General features: G+C 50.8%; 1 protein-coding gene across 2 annotated transcripts; it reads left to right on the forward strand.

Moving 5' to 3' along the window:
* Positions 1 to 478: 478 nt before the first annotated feature.
* Positions 479 to 14,072, forward strand: LOC135399848 (tetraspanin-33-like). Of its 2 annotated transcripts, none has more exons than XM_064631589.1 (7): positions 479 to 599; positions 713 to 877; positions 1,911 to 2,045; positions 2,684 to 2,941; positions 3,389 to 3,742; positions 12,749 to 12,945; positions 13,751 to 14,072. In XM_064631589.1, exons 3-7 carry the CDS (start codon positions 1,923 to 1,925, stop codon positions 13,863 to 13,865), a joined length of 1,047 nt encoding a protein of 348 aa, XP_064487659.1. In that variant the 5' UTR covers positions 479 to 599; positions 713 to 877; positions 1,911 to 1,922; the 3' UTR covers positions 13,866 to 14,072. The 2 variants fall into 2 exon arrangements, with proteins under 2 accessions (XP_064487659.1, XP_064487660.1); XM_064631590.1 differs by having other exon boundaries at positions 713 to 862.
* The last annotated feature ends 6,398 nt before the right edge of the window (positions 14,073 to 20,470 follow it).

A 20,470-nucleotide genomic window follows, 5' to 3' on the forward strand; every position in this document is an offset into this window, starting at 1 on the left:
GTCCGCCAATGGTGGTGGTGGTGGTGGTGCTTCTGAAAGAGCTCATAGAGGTGGGCAACGTCACGACTAACGCTTTGAGGGAACGTACGTCCTGGGCCGACTTCTAAGGGAACTGTGCCGACATGTCTGAAAGTGTTTGAGGAAAACCCAGGAAAAAACCCCAAACAGCACAGCTGGCACCAGGGTTTGAACCCGGGTGCCTCCCAGTCTTGACGTGACATGAGCGTATACCAGTAATGATAATGAATGACGATGAATGAATGGGCGCATAGGCGGTGGTGGTGGTGCTGGTGAAAGGCTCGCCGTTGTCGGCCTCACAGGAAGGGGCGTAGGAGAAAATGTTAAATGTGAAGGGGCCCATAACATTTTCTCCTCCGTACAGCCACACTACGAGTGATTTCACCCAGTCGTCCTGGCAAATCTCCCCTGTGGCTCACTGCCATCTTTCGAATGGACGAGGAAGAAGAAGAAGCTTCCTCGCACTGTGTCCATGCTGTGTCCTTGGTTTAAACACGCTTCATCGTTCTGAAGTTCGTCAACGTTCTGAACGACGCTAAGTCTGCAGAAGATACAGCTTTCGCACCCTTCAGAGACGAACGGTGCGTACCGAGCAGTTCCGTATCGGCATTGATATATATATGAGGGGATGCTGAAAAGTTCTCGACCGGACAAGAAGGAACGCGCCCTATAGAGCCATAAACCTTTATTGCAGTTCGGCATAAGCCACCTGAAAGTTCAAGGCACTTGGCACATCGTTCCTGAAGATTCTTCACCCATTGCATCCCAGATTTATCCCATCCCATCTTTACCCAGGAACCAGGGTGAAGTTCGTTACCGGGACCATTGGATTAAAAAAAATAGTGTAAGCGTTTGAAAGGTAAGTATTGCGTAGAAGTGAAAGAAGGTCATATATCGAATCTAAAAATATAAGAATTATGGAATTATCTGCTATGAAAGCTTTTTAATATGCATTTGAACAACAACAGCTGAAGCACTTCTAAAGCGGGAGAAACACGGTGCTAAGCAAAACGGATTCAGAGGTTGCTTGGGAACGGTAGAGGCGTTAGGTTGGGTTATGTGATTGGGTAACTTCGCCAATAATCCTGGCGGTTACCGTGGTACAGGGCGCATCCCAATGAAGACTACTGAGGGACGCTCGCATGTTTTCTGTGGTGGGCAGTCCTCTTGGACTACCCTAATCCCAGAGCAAGGGGGTTAGCACACCCCTCCCTCTCCTGTGCCACCATCTCTCCCCTCCCCCTTTCACCCCCAATCTTCTCCCTCCCCTGGGTGCACCAGCCGCCACTTCAGAGCAAGCTGACTGCACCACCGCACCTTCCCCCTACATCACCCCCCTCCCCCCGGTTGGGTTAGGTTAGCGACTCAGAATGGACAAGAGCAAGAATTGTTGTCACAATGTATTTGTACAGCACAACCACGTAATTCGAAGGTTCTGAACTTTTTGTGTTTACAAGAAAGTCAGGACCTCCTTGACTTGCGCGGTCCTGAGGAATATCCTCAACATCCGCGCAAGCAGGCCCCCCGTAGCTTTGCCAGTGCTTTGCGTAAGAGCAGGCTTGAGGACAGCAGCGTCTACCTGAAGCACTGCCAAAGCTACAGAGGACACCATTGAGGAATTCCCTCAATGTTCGTGCAAGCGGACCCAGGCCTTAATCCTGAGCCTCCTATATTTCAACCTCTCCACATTCCTTTCTGAGGATTTTACTCTGTCTTGAATGCCACACCTGCAGGGCCGCAGCACCAATCCATTGGCCAGCTATGTGAGAAAGAACGTATCTTCCTAAGAAAGCTGTCATATGTACCTTGAGGTCTTGGTGGTACTTGGGGACTCCATTCCCTCTTAGCGAGGAAAACAAACACGAAATGACTTGTACTAATTGGAATTGCAGCTGAACGGAACCATGGGCCCCAGAATGCGTAGCTCGTCCGTTCCTGATGAGGAAGTAAATCCAGCGCAGCGCATTCCCCTCATCGTCATCAACCTAGTATTGATGATTTCATCAGCGCTGATTTTAGCCATTTGCGTAAGTAACATAACCCCAGGTACTACTTCGCAAAAGCAAGTTCTTTTTTTTTTCTTCCGTTATGGACTACACGACAGACTCCAAATGTTCCAAGAAAATGACTGTCGTGACTTCCAATGGCTTCATAATGGCTCAACCCCCAAGTCTGCAAGGCAGAGCTTCTCCCCAGACGGCGTCGTGATGCGCAACACCCACGCTGCTGGCAGTGAACTGTTCACTTTCAGTGTTCAGTTCAGTGAGATTCAGTGTTTCAGTGTTGTGTGTCGGGGGAGCAGCGCCTCCGCTGCTCTTCGCAGCGCCGCCATTTTGATCCTTTTGATTACGGGATTCGTGCGTTTCGTATTATAACTTCGCGCTACGATGTTCAACCCCATTGAAATTCAGCAGTATTGGGTCTCCCCCAGAGATCTACATACAGACGACACAATGTTCCATTAGCATTGAGTAATAGCCGAGCATGGCATGCCAGCGCTAGTAGACTTCGATAGGGCAGCACCCTGTGGTTTATAATCCATAGTCGAGACAAGGGCTATGTAAATAGAGCGAACTGAACATGCATTTTCGCGCGACGGGAGATAATCCATATCGGTCAAGGCCAGCTGTCTTGGCCTAGCTCCTACAGTGCACTATGCTTTCAGATGTACTCCTTGTACGAGCGCTGGAACGAAATACATTGGATTAAGTCGTCCGTCGTGGTGAGCTTCATCATCAATCTTGAGATTCCGTTCCTCACGGCCAGCCTCTACACTTTCTTCGCTGCAACTACGGGGTTCGTAGGGGCCATTCGAGAAAACACAACACTCCTGTTGTGGTACACGTATTCACTGTGTGTTCTCCAGCTTCTCGTCCTCGCCTTCGCAATTTTCATTTTCGTCGGACCTTTACTCACCAGAAAGGCAAGTTCAGCCGTCTCAAACTTTCCTCAAATTGCCACTACGGATTAAATCTCGTGTGTTCAGGATCCTGTCAAATTTTGTGTACACGTGTCTCACACCGTATTCTCCAAAGCTGTTGTTTCTCTATGCGACGCGGAAGTATCATAAAATTAATTTCAAATTTTGAGAAATATGACGTCATGGGGAGCACAATGTACTAACACGTCTGGCAACAGTTTGCAGCAGTCAGCATCAGGCGCGGAAACGCGCGCTGTTGCTAGGAGGCAGGTGCAGTCGCTCCCGGTGACGTTACCAACTCGTGGACAATCCGAAAGTATCAAATTTTGCGGGTTCTTTCGAAAAGTCGTGGAGGCACATAATGTTCACCTGCGCCATTTGTGTTTTGCGCATTGAGTCTTTGTGTGAGGTTGATTTATAGTACGAAATAAAACAAGCTTTTCTTTCCAGTCCATCGAAGGCATCGTGAGCATCGAGTTTGTCCAGAACTACAGGGACAACGACGACTTCCGTGCTCTTATCGACTACATCCAGAAAACGTTCGAGTGTTGCGGCGTCACAGATCAGACCTTCAGGGATTGGAACAGTAACATCTACTTCAACTGCAGCAACACAAATCCCAGTTTCGAACGTTGCAATGTTCCAGCATCCTGCTGCAAGACGGACGACGAAGAGAACGCAGCCGATCCTATGGTGCCCACCGCTGGGCAGCGATACTGCGCTCGAAATGTATTGAGCATGAATGAGCAGGACGCTTGGCACCACGTGTATACGCGAAGTTGTCCAAGCGCTATGATTTCAAAGGTGAGACGACTTCCAAATCTCGTCGTCGTCATCGTCACTGCTTCCAGATCGGCCCAAGTTGCCATTTTCTCATGTATCTCTTCCTATTCGGAGTATCAAACGCCGGCGGCGTCATACTGTGACCCATTGTTAACGGCATTAAAAAAAATCACCTCACCCAAATCTGGGTTCGAGTAGAACTTGTCTGGATACATTGCGCTCCGAAGTTGGCTCGTAGGTGATGGGAGGATGGGACATGGGAGGTGGAAGCGTGCTACGAATTCAATTCGAGCCCAACCTGAACCATGACCTACTACTATACTAGAGACCTGGACAGCCGCAATGCTCCCAGCACCGGGGTAGTAGTTCTGGCAATCGCCGCTTGGCTATGGGATTTGGCGCTAGCTCGCACTATTCGTTACCACGTGACTTGTCGAAACCGCGGCGATGTATGGTAGGCTGTGTTGACAACGACGAAGCAGTATAAGAGAGATAATAGCGCGTGCTTAGTAACAGCCTGTGTATCTCTGCGTAGCAGACTAAAGGCGGTGGCGAGGGTGATTCCTCTCCCCAATAATGCTATGTGGCGCTTGCAGCGGTCACTAACGTAACTAACCCGTGACCCGTCTCTCCCATAGGGGATCGCCAGATCCAGGTCTCTAGTATAGTAGTAGGTCGTGACCTGAACTATATAGCCGCCATAGCCAGAACTATACCAAGAACGTTTCAGGATCGGTTTGAACCATAGAACTATGGTTTGAACCGTTTAGACGTTCCACCGGGGCAGTAAATAGCACGCCACGCGAATCAACGTCGTCTAAAACTGTTTCATTCACTCATTTAGAAGCTTTTATTTGTTTATTCGTTTTTTTTTTTTTTTTTTGTTAGAAGCTTTTTATTGCACCGGGCAACTCTGGCTCACTATGGCGACTTCGGTGATTTCACGATGGCAGACGGGGTCTCGCGATAAGCTTGTGTCGCCTGACAATTCCGAACACCGATTCACATGCGGAAAGTTCTCGCATCTCTAGGCATTGCTATAGCAAAGCATACGTTGAGTGCGCTGCGGAACAAACCTCTCCAGCATGTGCAGCGGCAATATTCTAGTCTTTGGGCCGGGTCCCATAGCTTTATGCGAGCAGCAGCAGCAAAGCAGCAGCGGTTCGGCAACAGCAACACGGCAACATGGCAGCAGAGCAGTTTTCAGCTGCGGCTGCTCTGCTGCTAGGGCCAGTTCTCACTTGGCGACGCCCGACGCGGCGTCGTGAGTGGGCGGCGGAAGTAGAGGCGCATTTCCACCGCCCCGTCAGCGCAAAAATTTTCATGTTCCCACCACAGTGGCATTCCGTCGTCCAAAGCAGACGAAAAATCAGGAGGCGTGGCCTTTCTGTGTCACCTAATTGGTCGCGAGCTGTCGTTCACGCCAGCTCTCGCCGACGTCGTGAAAGAAGCTCGACATGGGCTGCGTTCCAATACCCCCGTTAGGGCCAGTTCTCACTTGGCGACGCCCGACGCGTCGTCGTAAGCGGGCGGCGGAAATAGACGCGCATTTCCGGAGTCAGGAGAGGAGAGACGTCGAACCAAAAATAACTGCCATGCCGAACTTCTTTCACGACGTCGGCGACAGCTGTCGAGAACGACAGCTGGCGACCAATTAGGTGACACAGAAAGTCCACGCCCCTTGATTTTTCGTCTGCTTTGGACGACGGAAGGCCACTATAGTGGGAACATGAAATTCGTGCGCGCTGACGGGGCGGCGGAAATGCGCCTCTACTTCCGCCGCCCGCTCACGACGCCGCGTCGGGCGTCGCCAAGTGAGAACTGGCCCTCAGTCGACTGCCTAGCGGTCTAACCGGAAGTGCCGCCATGTTAAGTCTCGTTCCAAATCTCGCCAAGTCCGCTATTGAGTCGGCTACCGCCTAGTGCGCATCGATGCAGTCTTACAGCCGGGATGGAGACGCGCGTTGACGGTACCAGCGTGCCCGCTGTTTCTGCTGGCTTTAAATGTAAAGTTGCACGTAGTGGTATGTTTTTTTAAAACTGCGTAGAGAGTTGCAACACATGTTTAGTTGTGAAGGTGACAGTTTATGCACGATGTCCTACAAACTTAGCGCATTAGAGTCCTGCTGCGCTTGCGCCGTACGCATTTCTTGCGTGAGCAACGAGATGGCGCCACAGGCGCCTCGGCTAGGCAAGCCTGTTCCAATAGTGGCAAGCAAAGGGGTCTACTTGTAGCGGCCATATCCGCGCGACACCAAGCGCGGTCTCCCCTCGCGCTCTGGAATAAACAGTCAGTTCTGCCTATCGCCCTGGTCTGATCAGTCGTCTTCCACACTGGTGACCCGGACGTGATCATGGATGGCAACGGTACGCAGCCCCTGGTATCCTCCTTCGCCGTACGACTGCCGCCTTTTACCCGTTCACGCCCGGACATATGGTTTCGGCAAGCAGAGTCACAGTTCACCTTGGCGCACATCACATCCCAAGTAACGAAATTTCACCATGCCTTGTCCGCCCTCCCCGAAGACATTCTCATCGAGGTGGCAGACATCGTCAACTGTCCTCCCGCTGACGCTTCGTACGACGCCTTGAAGATTGCCGTCGTCGAGCGAACCTCTCCCTCTGACCGCCAGCGCTTACAAGAATTAGTGCTGAACGAGCCTCTTGGCGACCGCAAGCCCTCCCAAGTTTTGCGGCAAATGCAGCATTTGATCGGAAGCTCCACCTTCGACCCCAAGCTCCTTCGCGAGCTTTTTCTTTCTCGACTGCCTCCGTCCGTACAGCTGGTCTTATCCGCTTCGGACGACAGCGACCTTCCGTCCCTCGCAGCACGCGCCGACAAGGTAACGGAAATTGCATCCGGCCAAGCTTCTGCGCACACTCTCTCTGCGGTGAACAGCACCCATCCGCAATCCTCACCCGAAGCCTGCGGTACCTGCACCTCTTCATCGGCGTCCTCGGAAAACTCGGAACTCATCGCTTTACGTGATGAAATAAAGCGGCTCGCCGACGCCTTCAACAGGCCCACGCGCCGCGACAGCCACTCTCCTGGTCGTGCTGGACAGTCCCGCAGAATAGTCCGCTCTCCAACACCGCCATCGTCATCCAACCGTCGTCCAGTCTGCTGGTACCATCGTCGTTTCGGCCGCAGGGCACGACGTTGCGAATCACCATGCCGCTGGCAGGGAAACTTCACCGGGGACTCCTAACGGCGACCAGGAAACCCCAGACTACGCGGCACGGTCGCCTCTTCTACCTCAAAAATCGGTCCGGAAGCCAGAATTTCCTTGTCGATACTGGCGCTGAAGTTAGTGTTCTCCCCGCATCTAGCCAAGATCGACGACGTACCCCTATCATGTATTTGACCGCAGTAAATGGTTCCCGCATTGCAGTGTACTACCGCCGATCCTTGCCTCTCGATTTTGGGCTACGTCGTGTCTTCCATTGGGTCTTTTTGGTGGCAGACACTACGCACTGCATCTTAGGAAGCGATTTCCTAGCGCACAATAACCTTATGGTCGATGTCGCTAGGCGTGTGTTGCTTGACAACCTTACAGGCCTCTCTGTGAACGGCGTTTCAACGTGCACACCACCGGCAGGTCTTACTAAACCCCGCCCCCAGGACACCGCCTCTGCGGAGCTCCTGCGCGAGTTTCCATCCTTGACTGCCCCCTGCGACTGGACGAAACCCGTCAAGCACCCTGTCGTGCACCGCATCGTCACGCGAGGTCAGCCGGTCTTCGCCAAAGCACGTCGTCTGAGCCCCGAGAAGCTGGCCATTGCACGACAGGAATTCGACCATATGCTCGCGCTTGGTATCGTCAGACCGTCTTCCAGCACTTGGTCGTCACCTCTTCACATGGTCCCCAAAAAAACTGGCGACTGGAGGCCATGCGGAGACTATCGCGCCTTAAACTTGGCAACACTTCCCGACCGTTACCCTCTTCCCAACATCTCCGACTTCACCGCCGGCCTTACAGGAGCAACAACGTTTTCAAAAATCGATTTAACCAAGGCATACCATCAAATACCCATGGCCGAGGAAGACATCGCGAAAACTGCGATTGTAACACCCTTCGGGCTTTTTGAATTCCTCCGTATGCCCTTCGGCCTACGAAATGCGGCACAGTCCTTTCAACGGTTCATCGACAACATCACGCGTGGCCTTCCTTTTGTATTTGCCTACCTCGACGATTTGCTGGTTGCTAGTGCTTCTCCCGACCAACATACGGAGCACCTCCGCATCTTATTCCGACGTCTATCTGACCATGGATTGCTCATCAACGTCGATAAATGCGAGTTCGGCGTGCCTGAGCTGGAGTTTCTTGGCCATAAGGTCAACGCGCACGGAATTTCCCCCCGGAAAGCAAGGTCAAGCAAGTCCAGGATTTTCCCTTGCCCACAACCATCCGCCAGCTCCGCCGCTTCCTTGGCATGGTTAACTTCTATCGTCGTTTCGTCCCCCACTGTGCCGCTATTCTGCGACCGCTAGAAGAACTCCTAAAGGCACATACGCCCAACTCCGCTGGACTCGCGTGGCCTCCACAAGCCCTGCAGTCCTTCCGCCAAGCAAAGGAAGCCCTCGCTTCAGCAGCCTCCTTAAGTCACCCAGTAAGTGGCGCCCCTACATCCCTCATGGTGGACGCATCCAACCAAGCCACGGGGGCGGTGCTACAGCAGCGTATTGGCGGCCACTGGAAGCCGCTGGCCTTTTTCTCGAAGAAACTATCTGCTGCGGAAGAGAAATATAGCACCTTTGGTCGCGAACTTCTCGCCGCTTTCACAGCGGTTAAACATTTCCGCTACTACCTCGAAGACAAGTCATTCGTCATCTTCACAGACCATAAGCCGCTGGTCTACGCGTATCAATCTGGAAGCTCTCGCTATTCCCCACGCGAAATCAGACACCTCGCCTTCCTAGCTGAGTTCAACGCTGAATTCCAGCACGTTAAAGGAACCGACAACGTCCCCGCCGATGCTCTCAGTAGGATCTCTTCCCTCCATGACACCCCCATCAATCTCGCCGATCTTGCCAGGCAGCAAGAGCTGGACCCAGAACTTAGGCATATCCGATCCGGCAATTCGTCCCTCCGCCTACAGCCTATCCCCTTTACGGGTATCCAGCAGCCTATCTTTTGTGACACGGCAACCGGTTCGCCCCGACCATTTGTACCAAAACCGTTCAGGCGGCCCATCTTCTCATCGCTTCATGGCCTTTCTCATCCTGGAGTCAAAGCCACGCAACGTTTGGTAGCCACCCATTACGTTTGGCCATCGATGAACACCGACATTCGCACCTGGACGCGGTCCTGCCTTGCATGTCAACGGGCAAAGGTTCACAGGCACACCGCGTCTCCCCTCTCGACCTTCTCCTTGCCTGACGCAAGGTTCGCCCACGTCCACATAGACATCGTCGGTCCCCTGCCTCCGTCTCATAACTACAGATACCTCCTGACGTGCATCGACCGTTTCACCCGATGGCCGGAGGCGGCCCCGATGCACGATTCTACAGCCGAGACCGTCGCACAAGCATTCATCTCAACTTGGATCTCCCGTTTCGGAGTCCCATCTCAGTTAATCACTGACAGGGGAAGTCAGTTTGAATCACGACTCTTTTCCGCCCTCACTCGGCTTCTTGGTACCACCCGATGTCGCACCACAGCCTATCACCCGTGCGCTAACGGCATTGTTGAACGTTTTCATCGTCACCTCAAAGCCGCCATAATGTCCTACGACGACAGCCCAAAATGGAGCGAATATCTTCCCCTGATACTGCTGGGCATTCGCAGTGCTTGGAAAGAAGATCTGAAATGTACACCAGCGGACCTCGTCTATGGGGCCTCCCTTCGCCTTCCAGGCCAGTTCTTCGACCCCCAGCCGCTTGACAACCTACAGTTGACAGCAACGGACTATGTCGGACGCCTTCGCGACCACTTCTCCCGAGTTCGACCAACTGCCCCTCGAGTTCCTAGTACCCATCGGACCTTCGTTTCGCCCACCTCCGATCAGCATCTCAAGTTTTCCTCCGGACTGACGCCCTCCGACGGTCTCTACAGCCCCCCTACTCTGGTCCACACCACGTGATCGAACGCCATCCCAAATACTTTATCATCGACCACGGTGGTCGTCGGGAAACGGTGTCCATCGATCGGCTCAAACCCGCCTTCACCGAATCCGACACTCAGCCTCCCTTCCTTACCGCTTCAGGCTCCACCCCCACCTGTCAACTAGACCTACCTCCCAAACCCCGCAAACGGGTATCCTGGAGCGACCTTGTCGTTCTGGGGGGGAGCCCTGTAGCGGCCATATCCGCGCGACACCAAGCGCGGTCTCCCCTCGCGCGGTCTCCCCTCGCGCTCTGGAATAAACAGTCAGTTCTGCCTATCGCCCTGGTCTGATCAGTCGTCTTCCACATACTCAGTTGCCTAGTCAGGTGGCTTCGCGGGCGGGAGGTATTGGAACGCAGCCATGGCAATTTTTTTGGCTCGACGTCTCTCGTCTCCCGACTCCGGAAGTGCTTGTCTATTTCCGCCGTCCGCTCACGACGCCGCGTCGGGCGTCGCCAAGTGAGAACTGGCCCCTAGATTCGTCCCATAGCTTCGGTTTGAATTAGCGGCAGCAGCGGCGTAGGAACGTAGGAAGTCCAAAACGTGTTGGCAACTATACGGCATTGTTTACGTTTCGAACATTCCGAAGGCGTACGCAGTAGCTAAGCCTTTTAGTGCACACACGTAGGAATGCAATTCTAGGTGAAAGGCTGATATGAGTGGGACATATTATGTATCTGTAGCTCACAAGTGGACTGTGAAATGATTGTGGTGGTGGTCTGAGCCTCATATTACCTAATTGACTCTTCGTTGATGTGTAGAAGTCTCGTGACATTCAACGTAGGTTCGTCCTTTCGCACTGCTGTGCAGCATCTGCTGGGGTTGGAGACTCTACAGGATTTTGCCATATTAATATCGCCTCGTTACTAGGATTCGATATTTTGATTTATTGTGACTGTCAAATGCGTACGTTGCTGATAGTGAAATAAAGTTGTCTAACGAAAACGAAGGCCTCTTCTGCTAGTCATCACTGGTTTCTGCCTCTTTTCATAAGGTAACGAGTTCATTATTGTCTATCTCTACCGAACCTTTTTGTAGCCTGAACATTGTCTATCTCTGTCGAACCCTTTTCAAGAGTCAGTTTCATTTACAACAACCTAGCTCGCAAGTCGTCGACCCTCACAAGAAATGTGGTCGGTATGGTTTTCACACAACATGGACGTGAACGTAATTTGCTTGTATACGTTACCAAGTCACGGGCTTTGAAGTACTTTCCAGAAAACAAGCGAACATGCTAGCTGCAACTCTGGTGCACAACATATGTATCACGTAGGTTCGGTCGAACACTTTATTGAACTTTATGAACTGAATTATGTCCTGAAAGCGCACTTCACGCAGTCCCGATAATTGAACACTGGCAGTCCAAACTACTGGCAATCACAAGCGTGTCCAGGGCTTCAGAAACAAATCACAGAACAACCAGACACAAACCTTCGGCCGTCACTCTCCGGAATTTCTGCAGCTCGGCAGCGCTGCTGCTCTCGCCCAGAGCTATGGGACCGCTCGTGTCGCTGCAGCTCTGCTGCTGTTGCTCTGCTGCTGCTGCTCAGATCGAGGCTATGGGACCCCGCCTTTTCGTAGAGAAATTTCCACAACGAAAAATTTGTCGTGAAGGACTCTTGATGTTATTTTTTCCCTACAAACTTACTTTCTGATGTGCAAAAACAAAATAATAATAAGTATTGTAGCATGGGTACATTCTGCGGATGCTAGAAAAATCTGCTGCTTTGCGTGACTTGAAAAGTCTAACAGAAACGCGACAGGAAAGTAACCATACTTCCCAGTTGACTAGTTGTCGAGATTCCACTTCAATGCGCGGCAATTTGTTAGTCTAGATTTGAGGATCGTTATATAAAGGAAAAATTGTTGTGAGTAGATAACTGAGCAGAGACCGTGTACAGCTCGCGGGATACTCATTCTGCTGCTGCAGTAGCAGAAATGAAGTACAGGCCGTTACCTTAACAGCAATACAAAAGGAATGGGATTCACGCGTTTCCTCGTTTGTTATTTCTGCGCCAACAAAACCGCAATTTACACTATCCCTCGTCTTCCCTCCTCCTCAAGAGGCGCCACACGGCGGTGCAGATAGAGCGTCCACTCATCGCAAAGGGAAATCGTTTGCGGAGACCAATGGGAGGCCGCCTCGACTGTCGCGCCTCTTGAGAAGGAAAGATGATCCCAGTTGTCTCGCGACGTAAACCCCCGATTATTATTATTATCTTGAGAAGGAAATGAGAGAAAAGTCAGTGCTCCTCCAGAGCGCAGGGAGCGCGCTCCTTTTTACTAATTAACGGGTTCACAACTTTTTCCGGAGCGTGTCGCTCTTGATGAATTTTCCCGCTCCAGCTTGCAGGTCGGAGCTAACGAGATAGAGATGCATAGAGTGCGCAACCTGCCCTTGAACTTTGAAGCCTCAAGGAGACCTCTCGCCCTCCTTCGTTTAAGGCAAAAAACAACGCAGAGTGAACCGAAGGACCAATGAAACGCGAGTGCGCGACGGACGTTGGACTGAAGCGGCCGATAGAGATTTCGAAGCGTACGTGCGGCACAAAGACGCTCAGACGCATGTGTCCCTTATGTCCGCCATTTGCAAACAAGGCATGGTGAGGCCAACGTGGCGTCGTCCAGGGTGGCTTCAAATATGGCTGCCGGTTTATCTCTCTATTTCCTCTCTATCTCGTTGGTCGGAGCGAGTAAGTGCTCTTGCTCCGTGACGCGTCGAAGAAGGAGGGGCCTGATAACCAATGAGCCGCCTTCCGAAGCGCTCACTGAGCGCGTATCATGCACGTGGCTCTGAGAGTAGTAGAGGCACAGTAGCAGAGCCTTAGTGATGGGGGGGGGGGGGGGGCGCCCTCGCCAGAGAGGCGCCCGCAGCGCAGAGGAAAACACAAAGCCCTTGTATATCCTTTCTTTCTTTTAGGCCAGGGCCGACAGCATGTACATCATCCTAGCATGTGCCATCATTATTGTCGCATTGATTCTCATGGCGAACCTGGCTGACACGGTGCGTGTACAGATAGAAGAGCTGAGCAGATTGTATGAGAACTACTACAAGGACATCCGACAGAGCCTGCGCAGGAAAATGGCCAGGAGGAAATCACTCGATAAAGCCGCTAGGTAACATTTTTAATGCGGCTCTCCGGAATCTTGGTTGTAACCTTTTTATGGTTGCCCACGGGATTAACAGGCGTTGTCCTGGGAAAAGCTGTTCTGGAAAAATTTCAAAAAAAAAAGTGGTGGTAGAGAACGGTGTCCTGCCCCTCGATTTCCTTTTCAATGCTTGTGCTGATAACGGCAGTATGTTGAAACCACGACAAACTACTATACTAGAGAGCTGGACATCCGCAAAGCTCCCAGCACCGGGGTGGTAGTTCTGGCAATCGCCGCTGCGCTATGGCATTTGGCGCTAGGTAGCACTATTTGTTACCACGTGACTTGTCGAAACCGCGGCAACGTACGGTGGGCTGTGTTGACAACGACGAAGAGTTACGGAAGAGGGTAGCGCGTGCTTAGCAACAGCCTGTGTAGTCCTGAGTAGCAGACGAACGACAGTGGCAATGATGATGATAGTGCACATGCTATTTCCTCTCCCCAATAATGCTACGTGGCGCTTGCAGCGGCCACCAGCGTAACTAACCCATGACCCGGCTCTCCCAGAGGCGGTTATCATTTGTCCAGGTCTCTGTATAAAGTAGGTCGTGGTTGAAACTCCACAGTTTGTCTGGAACCATTGGCTTGGCAAATTTCGAGGGTCAATCCAGAAAAGTCACTTTCTCGTGATTGAAACTGATCAAGGTGCTGATAAGTCATGGAAAAAGTTCGCCGAAGATAGACACCTCTGACCACATAATTTTCAGACTACTTTTTTAAGATGTTTTTGTGACACGTTAGGTGAAACGCTCTGTGATATGCTTGCTCGCAGGCGTCGTAGGTCCGTGGATCTATCCATGGCCTCGGAAGACGATGATGTGGGCGACCAAGATCTCGGAAGCTTCATAACGGAAGGCATGACATCAGTAAACAAGTCGCAGCTTTAATCCACGTGGTGCACACTCAGGCACGCGTGACCCTGACACCATTTTATATCTTTCATATACTTACCCACAGCCATCAATGTCACATGAACATGAACTGCGTACCACTAGACGTGTCTCTGAGGAGAACTTGCCCTGCAAGCAGGATGTCTTCATACTTTTCTATGATTTCATATTCAGCTTCTATCAGTAAACGTTACCCACAGCTTCCCTTTCAGAGCATGATGTATATATATTATGTTTCTACTGTAGCTGGTTTCTTACAAAAGCTTTCACTTGTCTGCCGTAACCAGACCTGGTGGTTATATGCGTTTGTCATGCCTAGCTGGGTTTAATGATTCAAGTTTTGCTAAAATCGGCTAAATACAACCAGAAACCCATGATTTAATTGGGAATGTGATGAAAGTAGAAAAACTTCGGGAGTAAAATAGACAAGATAACAGATGTCCGTAACTGACCTTGGGTACTACGGAGGACAGCATTGGGCAAGCACACATACACATGCGCATGTCTCAACGTGTTCAGCTCGTTGATATGTAGGATAGGTAGGGTTATAATTATGGAGAGCATCCAGAAGCCGGTCGATCATAACTGGAGATGTTGCAGGCGCTACACATTTCTAGGCTAAAGCGAATGAAGTGAAACTTCCATTGCGACCTTTAATAATTCACCAATAAGACCGCAGCAATAAGTGTGACAACATTTCGTCAAGCACGCATCCAGCTTTATTAAAATATCTAGCAGTTGGTTGATACCCATTCCAAAGTGGAGCCATGCTGAGTATTCTGTGTTCGCCTAAGGACTGTTGCGACGCCGGTTGATAGCGTGTGACTAGTCCCAAAACCAAGCGGGCAAGCATACAAAATACGGGTTTTCTATCCCTTCACGTATGTCATCCCGTTGGCAGGGGATTCATAGGAACGCGGGACTGGGGGCTGTGGTTGCGCCGCTTACCAAACATCTGCAAAATCCCATGTCACAACTTCCGTCCCAGTGTTTGCCACGAAATAATGCGAAGCAATGAATAAATGATACTGGAACGGAAGTTTCCCGCGCCACATCGGATGTTACCGATGTTCGGTGAGTGGTGCCACCACGACACCAAAGCCCATGCTGTCCCAATGCATGAGAGGAGACTGCGAGACTGCGTGAGAAGTGAAAGGATGATTACCGTAATGCTGCCGGGTGGCCCTGGTTCAAGCCTGGCTCACGGGTTTAACAGCTTCGGGACCTTCGTACATGCAATGAGAAGGGTATCGAGTGTGTACGACTATCAGGAATCATAATGAATCCTCCGCCGCACTTCCTGGACTTGTTGTCAACGTCCTCTTAGTTAGTCTCGTTATAGGCGGCCCGTTCCCGCTTCTGTTCTGATTTCATTCATATCGCCATGCCAACACTGCACAGCTGTCTCGCCCCTTATTCGGTCCTCGGTAGGGAGCTTAGATGAATGGGTATCACAACGTCCCCCAACAGAGGGACGTCCTCCCGTCGGGGTAAGAGGCTTGCGAAAGAGCCTTAGTGCAGAGGATGCAAGCCAGAAACAGCTGCGCTGTGCTGGTACCCATTCCTCAGAAAAATTCGATACTGCCCTGAAAGCGACTTCTATCGAGTAGCGCAGAGGACACGCAGGAGTCTTACTGGCTTCGTAGCTAAGGACGTAACACCACCGGAAGCCTCCTGGTCTCTACCGGTGTCACCCACCTACGTATACGTCTTCCGAACCTTCTGGAACGAACAGATCAGGTTCCCCCTCAAGTTCTTCGAGCCTATTTTTATGCTCTGGTAGACGAGAAGTTTTCTACGTCTGCAGCAGCATATACCGATGGCGCATCTAGAAACGGCAAGTCCGCCTCGGCATTCGTCATACCATCCGAAAGTGTAGTACAAGTACGACGCCTTTCGTATCCAACCTCATCAACAGCTGCGGAACTCTATGCCATCCTTCTTTTTTTTCTTTTTAATTCTGCATCACATTGTTGATTTTACCCTGCGGGAATGGGCAGCTTTCACTGGCTCCACATCTGCACTGCAAGCTGGCATACGTGGCTCATCCACACCCCTAGTGACGGATGCGTTAATGGCTTACCACCTTGTGTACGAAGCAGGGGACACGCTGGTTCTCCAGTGGGTTCGAGCCCATTGTGGTGCCGTCGGGAATTAACAGGCCGACAGCGATGCAGAAGCAGCCCTCTCGTCTCGGAGACGGACGAGTATTGCGCTGCTGAGAGGAGACCGTCGTTCCATTCTTCCACGCCTCGTGACACCCCTGGCTTCAGGGACGGATCCAGGGAAGATCCTCGGGAGGGGGGGGGGCACTAAAAAAGAGAGAAGACGGGGGGGGGGGTGGTCGCCATGTAAGACGGCGAGCTGCTGCACTTTCATTTCACACCAGAACTTTATTTATTATCTACATGTTGCGAAGCTTAGCAAGCTGTAGAGGAACGCCACCGTGCGGCGTGTGCGTCAAACGGAGCGTGCGGCAGGAAAATCTGCCGGAATGGGGGGTAGAGGTATGTCTCAGGGGGGGCCCGGGCCCCCAGGGCCCCCCCCCCCCCCTGGATCCGCCCCTGCCTGGCTTCCCACCAAAGGACAACCGACATTTTCCCCCATCTATGCTGACAAGAGTTGATCCAACGCTCGCTTTCCACCTGCCACGAAACACACCTCGTCAAGATGCTGCATTAATTCGTCGAATGCGACTCGATCTGGCGTTTACAGCTCAGTGGCGTTACCGCTTGAGACAAGTTGGTTCATGTCGCTTCAATGCAGCACTGAGACGGGACGAAGGGCGGTTAAGACAAGGAGACAAACGTATCTGCAAACTCACAACTGACAGGAATTTATTTGCGCAGACAAATTTAAACAATCACGAAGGAAAATAGGTGGCGCACTAGCTACACAAACTTCTATGCCCCTAGTGTGGTCCACGTGGGCCCGCAAGGTCAACCCCACACTCCACGTTTAGAAACTCTTTTTCTAGGTCAGTCAACGCAAGGGACGGGGCACTGATACAATGTGTCCCTTTTTTTGTGAATACAGAAGGCTTCAATTATCTCGCGTACAGTCTTATCAGAGTTCTTGCACAAAACAGATGTTTTATCGAAGCATGGTATGCACTCGCAGTCCCTACAGTGCAGGCCAAGGTGGCCTGATGGGGTGCGGCGTATAGTCGATGCATGTTCCATAAGTCGGACGTTCAAGCACCGCCCCGACTGACCAATATAACACGCACCACAATTTGCGCCACCTATTTTCCTTCGTGATTGTTTAAATTTGTCTGCGCAAATAAATTCCTGTCAGTTGTGAGTTTGCAGATACGTTTGTCTCCTTGTCTTAACCGCCCTTCGTCCCGTCTCAGTGCTGCATTGAAGCGACATGAACTATCACCAACTCCCCCTCTTCCTCCCTTTGAACAAGTTGGTTCTCCCACATGCTATCACAGCGGTTCTCTAGAGGACATTCTTCTTCATTGCCCAACAGTGCCGACCGTCCCGAATCGCACTCTCCGGGTCTCTTAATCAGCTGGACTCTCGTCCCCCCCTCCCTCTCTCTCTCTCTCTCTCTCAAAATTGCTTGGTCCCTGGCCAAATCCAGCCCACCAACGCTCTGCCCTCAAAACTCTTTTGACCTTCTTGGACACCATAGGACTTCGATCCTGATTGCGAAGGGGATCCTTATTTCATTCCTCACATCCCCACCAGCAATGGGGTAGAGTATCGCCCCTGGCGATGAAACTCCCCATTCATCATCTAAAATAAAGTTGTTGTTGTTCTTTTCTTCTTCTTTTTTCTTATCACTTCATGTCGCCGATGATGTGGCTATCCTCCGCGAAAATATATCCGGGAGGATGCGGGGCACGCAAAATAGGCGCGTCCTTCGGGAATGCATGACAGGTGACAAACTGTAGATTTTCAAGAAGAGAGTGCAACCGGAAATGTTTACGGTTCGGGTTCGGTTCAGCTCCGGAAGGCAACTATAGAGGCTCAAATCTGTTAATACTAATCGGTTCAACAATAGTTAGTGGATCGCTGATAACTGGCCTTCAACATAGATACGGTACGCATCTACCGCATCCAATCAACGAATATGATTCTGAGTCGCGCAAGCTGCCATTGGTTCCGGTAACTGCCTGTATGAACTTGCTCCCATCGGAATATCGCTGTAGGCGAAATTAGCTGCGGCACGTGTATTGCGCTGCAACATTTTGGTTCTTGTATTTAATTTTTTATGGCGGACTTGGACAGGACATTGCTACTCATGGCGGATTTTCGGGATTGGTTTAACACGGAGGACGAGGAACGTGCACTATTAAATCGGATGTTCTCCTACTACCAGGAATTTCACCAGAGAAGCTGAGAACAGGGGCCGTACCATTATTTGACACGTTGCATATATTTTAATTGAAAGTGAAAAGCTTATACGCCCTGCTTTGTTAGCGAATCCCAAACATGGCTTTGATCCTTTCAGTTTGCGCTAGCACCCCCATAACATGGAGCTTTAACCTACATATTCGTCTATTTGGAGGAACAAACCTATATAATTACTTTTTTTTTTTTTTTTTTTGCCCACAGAGTAAGAAATAGCGGTTCTTCTTCTTTGGTGCATTGTGTGCTATGTATGTCACAATGTCACAATGTATGTCACTGAATGTCCGAATGTCCATTAGTTGAGTTAGTGGGACGTTCCGTGGTTGTGGAAAAAGTGGGACAAATGGTCATCTATTGGACGTACGAAAGACGTCTACTGGCTCTGTGCGAAACTCCCTGGAATATATCCAAATGTCCAGTTCAGGATCTTACATGGATGTCACTGGGACATAGATGGTTTACTGGAAACGGGTGAATTTCGTTCCTTTTGCATTATTGTCATGGTGATGGAATCTTCCATATAGCGAAGATAAATTTTTGCACTTTAGTGCCCCTTTAATGAGACGGACAATGGTACAGGACATGAAATGAAAATGCATGGCAGTGTGCGAGAGAATAAATGAAATGCAACAGTAGCGCAGCAGTCGAGATTTTATTTTAGATATCAGGTATTATATATGATTACATGTACAAATTTTATTTTTCATTTTTTTAACATCAGCGTTAAAAGCAGTGACGCGCGCGCCCGGATCACGCACTAAGTCGTTATTCTTTTCTATGCTCTGCCACGAGCGTTTTAGTTCCTGACCTTCCTGTTTTTTCGTTGATCTCGAGGTTCCAGGTTGCTGATATGAGTAGAGCGAACACGAACAGCGGTTCTTTGTCTTCTCCCGATAACTGGACGGAAGCTAGAACGTGTTCCAAGCTAACCTCCTTGGCGTCCTTCGCGGGTCGACTGCCCTACCGTGAGCGACGACGAACCCGTGCTCCCATGACGCTAGCCAGGGAGGAAGCCATTTCTTTTCTTGCTTCCACAAGGAAAAAGTTCGATAACCAGACGGAGACCACATCGACGCCCATTCTACGAACAGTCCATAGTCCGCACCAGGAAGCCACTCTTCTTGGAGCCACCTCACAAGACGCACTTTCTCAGATTAGCATCGAACACCAGAATCCTTCCAGGACCGGACACTGTTTAAATCGCAGCTACGCTAGTAATGCAAACTTGGTTGAGATACAAAGTACAATTCATGCACCGTCGCAGTCCTCGGAGCCAAGGTGCAACCACGTTACCTCAAGGCATGACCGCTCGCAGACTTCAACTACGGCGCTGATGAAACGTTCTAGACTTGCGGGTTTGTTTGACGTGCGCCGCGGAAGCATAAGCACTACCGGTGAGAGAAAATATCCTGAAAATGGCCGTCCGAGTTCGTCTACAAAAACTTCCAAGAATGTCCTCAAAAAGACGTTCGCTATTTTTAAGACATTGGACCGTCCGGAACGTGAGGGTAACCTAGTATATCCAGAAGTCAGCTCCACTGACACAAAGGAGAGCCCGCAAAGCTCCGGCCACAGCATATCGTCAGGAGACCTCGAGAGTCCATACAGCGTACCAGACGAAGAAGAGGAATCTGAATGCGAAGATGATACTGCGCCACTTGCAAAAATAGTAATGTCAGCCAAAACGAGTAGGCATGTGGTCTCCCAAACCACAAACTTCATCCTATCGGCAGAATTGTCCAAACGTATCGGGACTTCTCCAGAACCATCCCTCTGTGAATTCGGGAACGCCTTACTGGAACCATCTGTGGAGACAGACGCCGTAGAAATAGACTGCAGCGGCACATTAGGACGTACAGACGTTCCCTTGGGGCAACCTCATGTCGAACCATCAACAGTTACAAGTGAAGATTCTCATTGCGTTGAGTCGTTCACAAACAGACAAGATTTCGGCGACGTTCCCCAGTGTGCTGAGAGCAGAGTGAAGAAATGTACGCTTGAAGCTAAGTTGCCTAACCTTCTCAGAAGAGCGACGCCAGTTCTCGAAAGTGGGGAATGTTGCTACGAACGTGCAACAGAGGCGTTCATCTACCACAAGCTGGAAATGGTAAAAGGAGGTTTGGGGAACGTGTCTACACGGCGGCGGGATGTCAGCGGAACATCGCTCGCGAATGACGAACACTTCGATTATGGCGCACAGACAGACACGAATAACCCTTTCCTCGACACCTCGCCAGT

This window comes from Ornithodoros turicata, chromosome 7, assembly GCF_037126465.1.
Source record: "Ornithodoros turicata isolate Travis chromosome 7, ASM3712646v1, whole genome shotgun sequence".
Classification (NCBI taxonomy): Eukaryota; Metazoa; Arthropoda; class Arachnida; order Ixodida; family Argasidae; genus Ornithodoros; species Ornithodoros turicata.

Bases quoted from the DNA above. Each gene is read 5' to 3' on its own strand.
- LOC135399848 (XM_064631589.1), top strand. From the start codon at position 1,923: ATGGGCCCCAGAATGCGTAGCTCGTCCGTTCCTGATGAGGAAGTAAAT. The intron at 2,942-3,388 runs GCAAGTTCAGCC...TTTTCTTTCCAG, and splicing joins GACCTTTACTCACCAGAAAG to TCCATCGAAGGCATCGTGAG. The intron at 12,946-13,750 runs GTAACATTTTTA...GCTTGCTCGCAG, and splicing joins TCACTCGATAAAGCCGCTAG to GCGTCGTAGGTCCGTGGATC.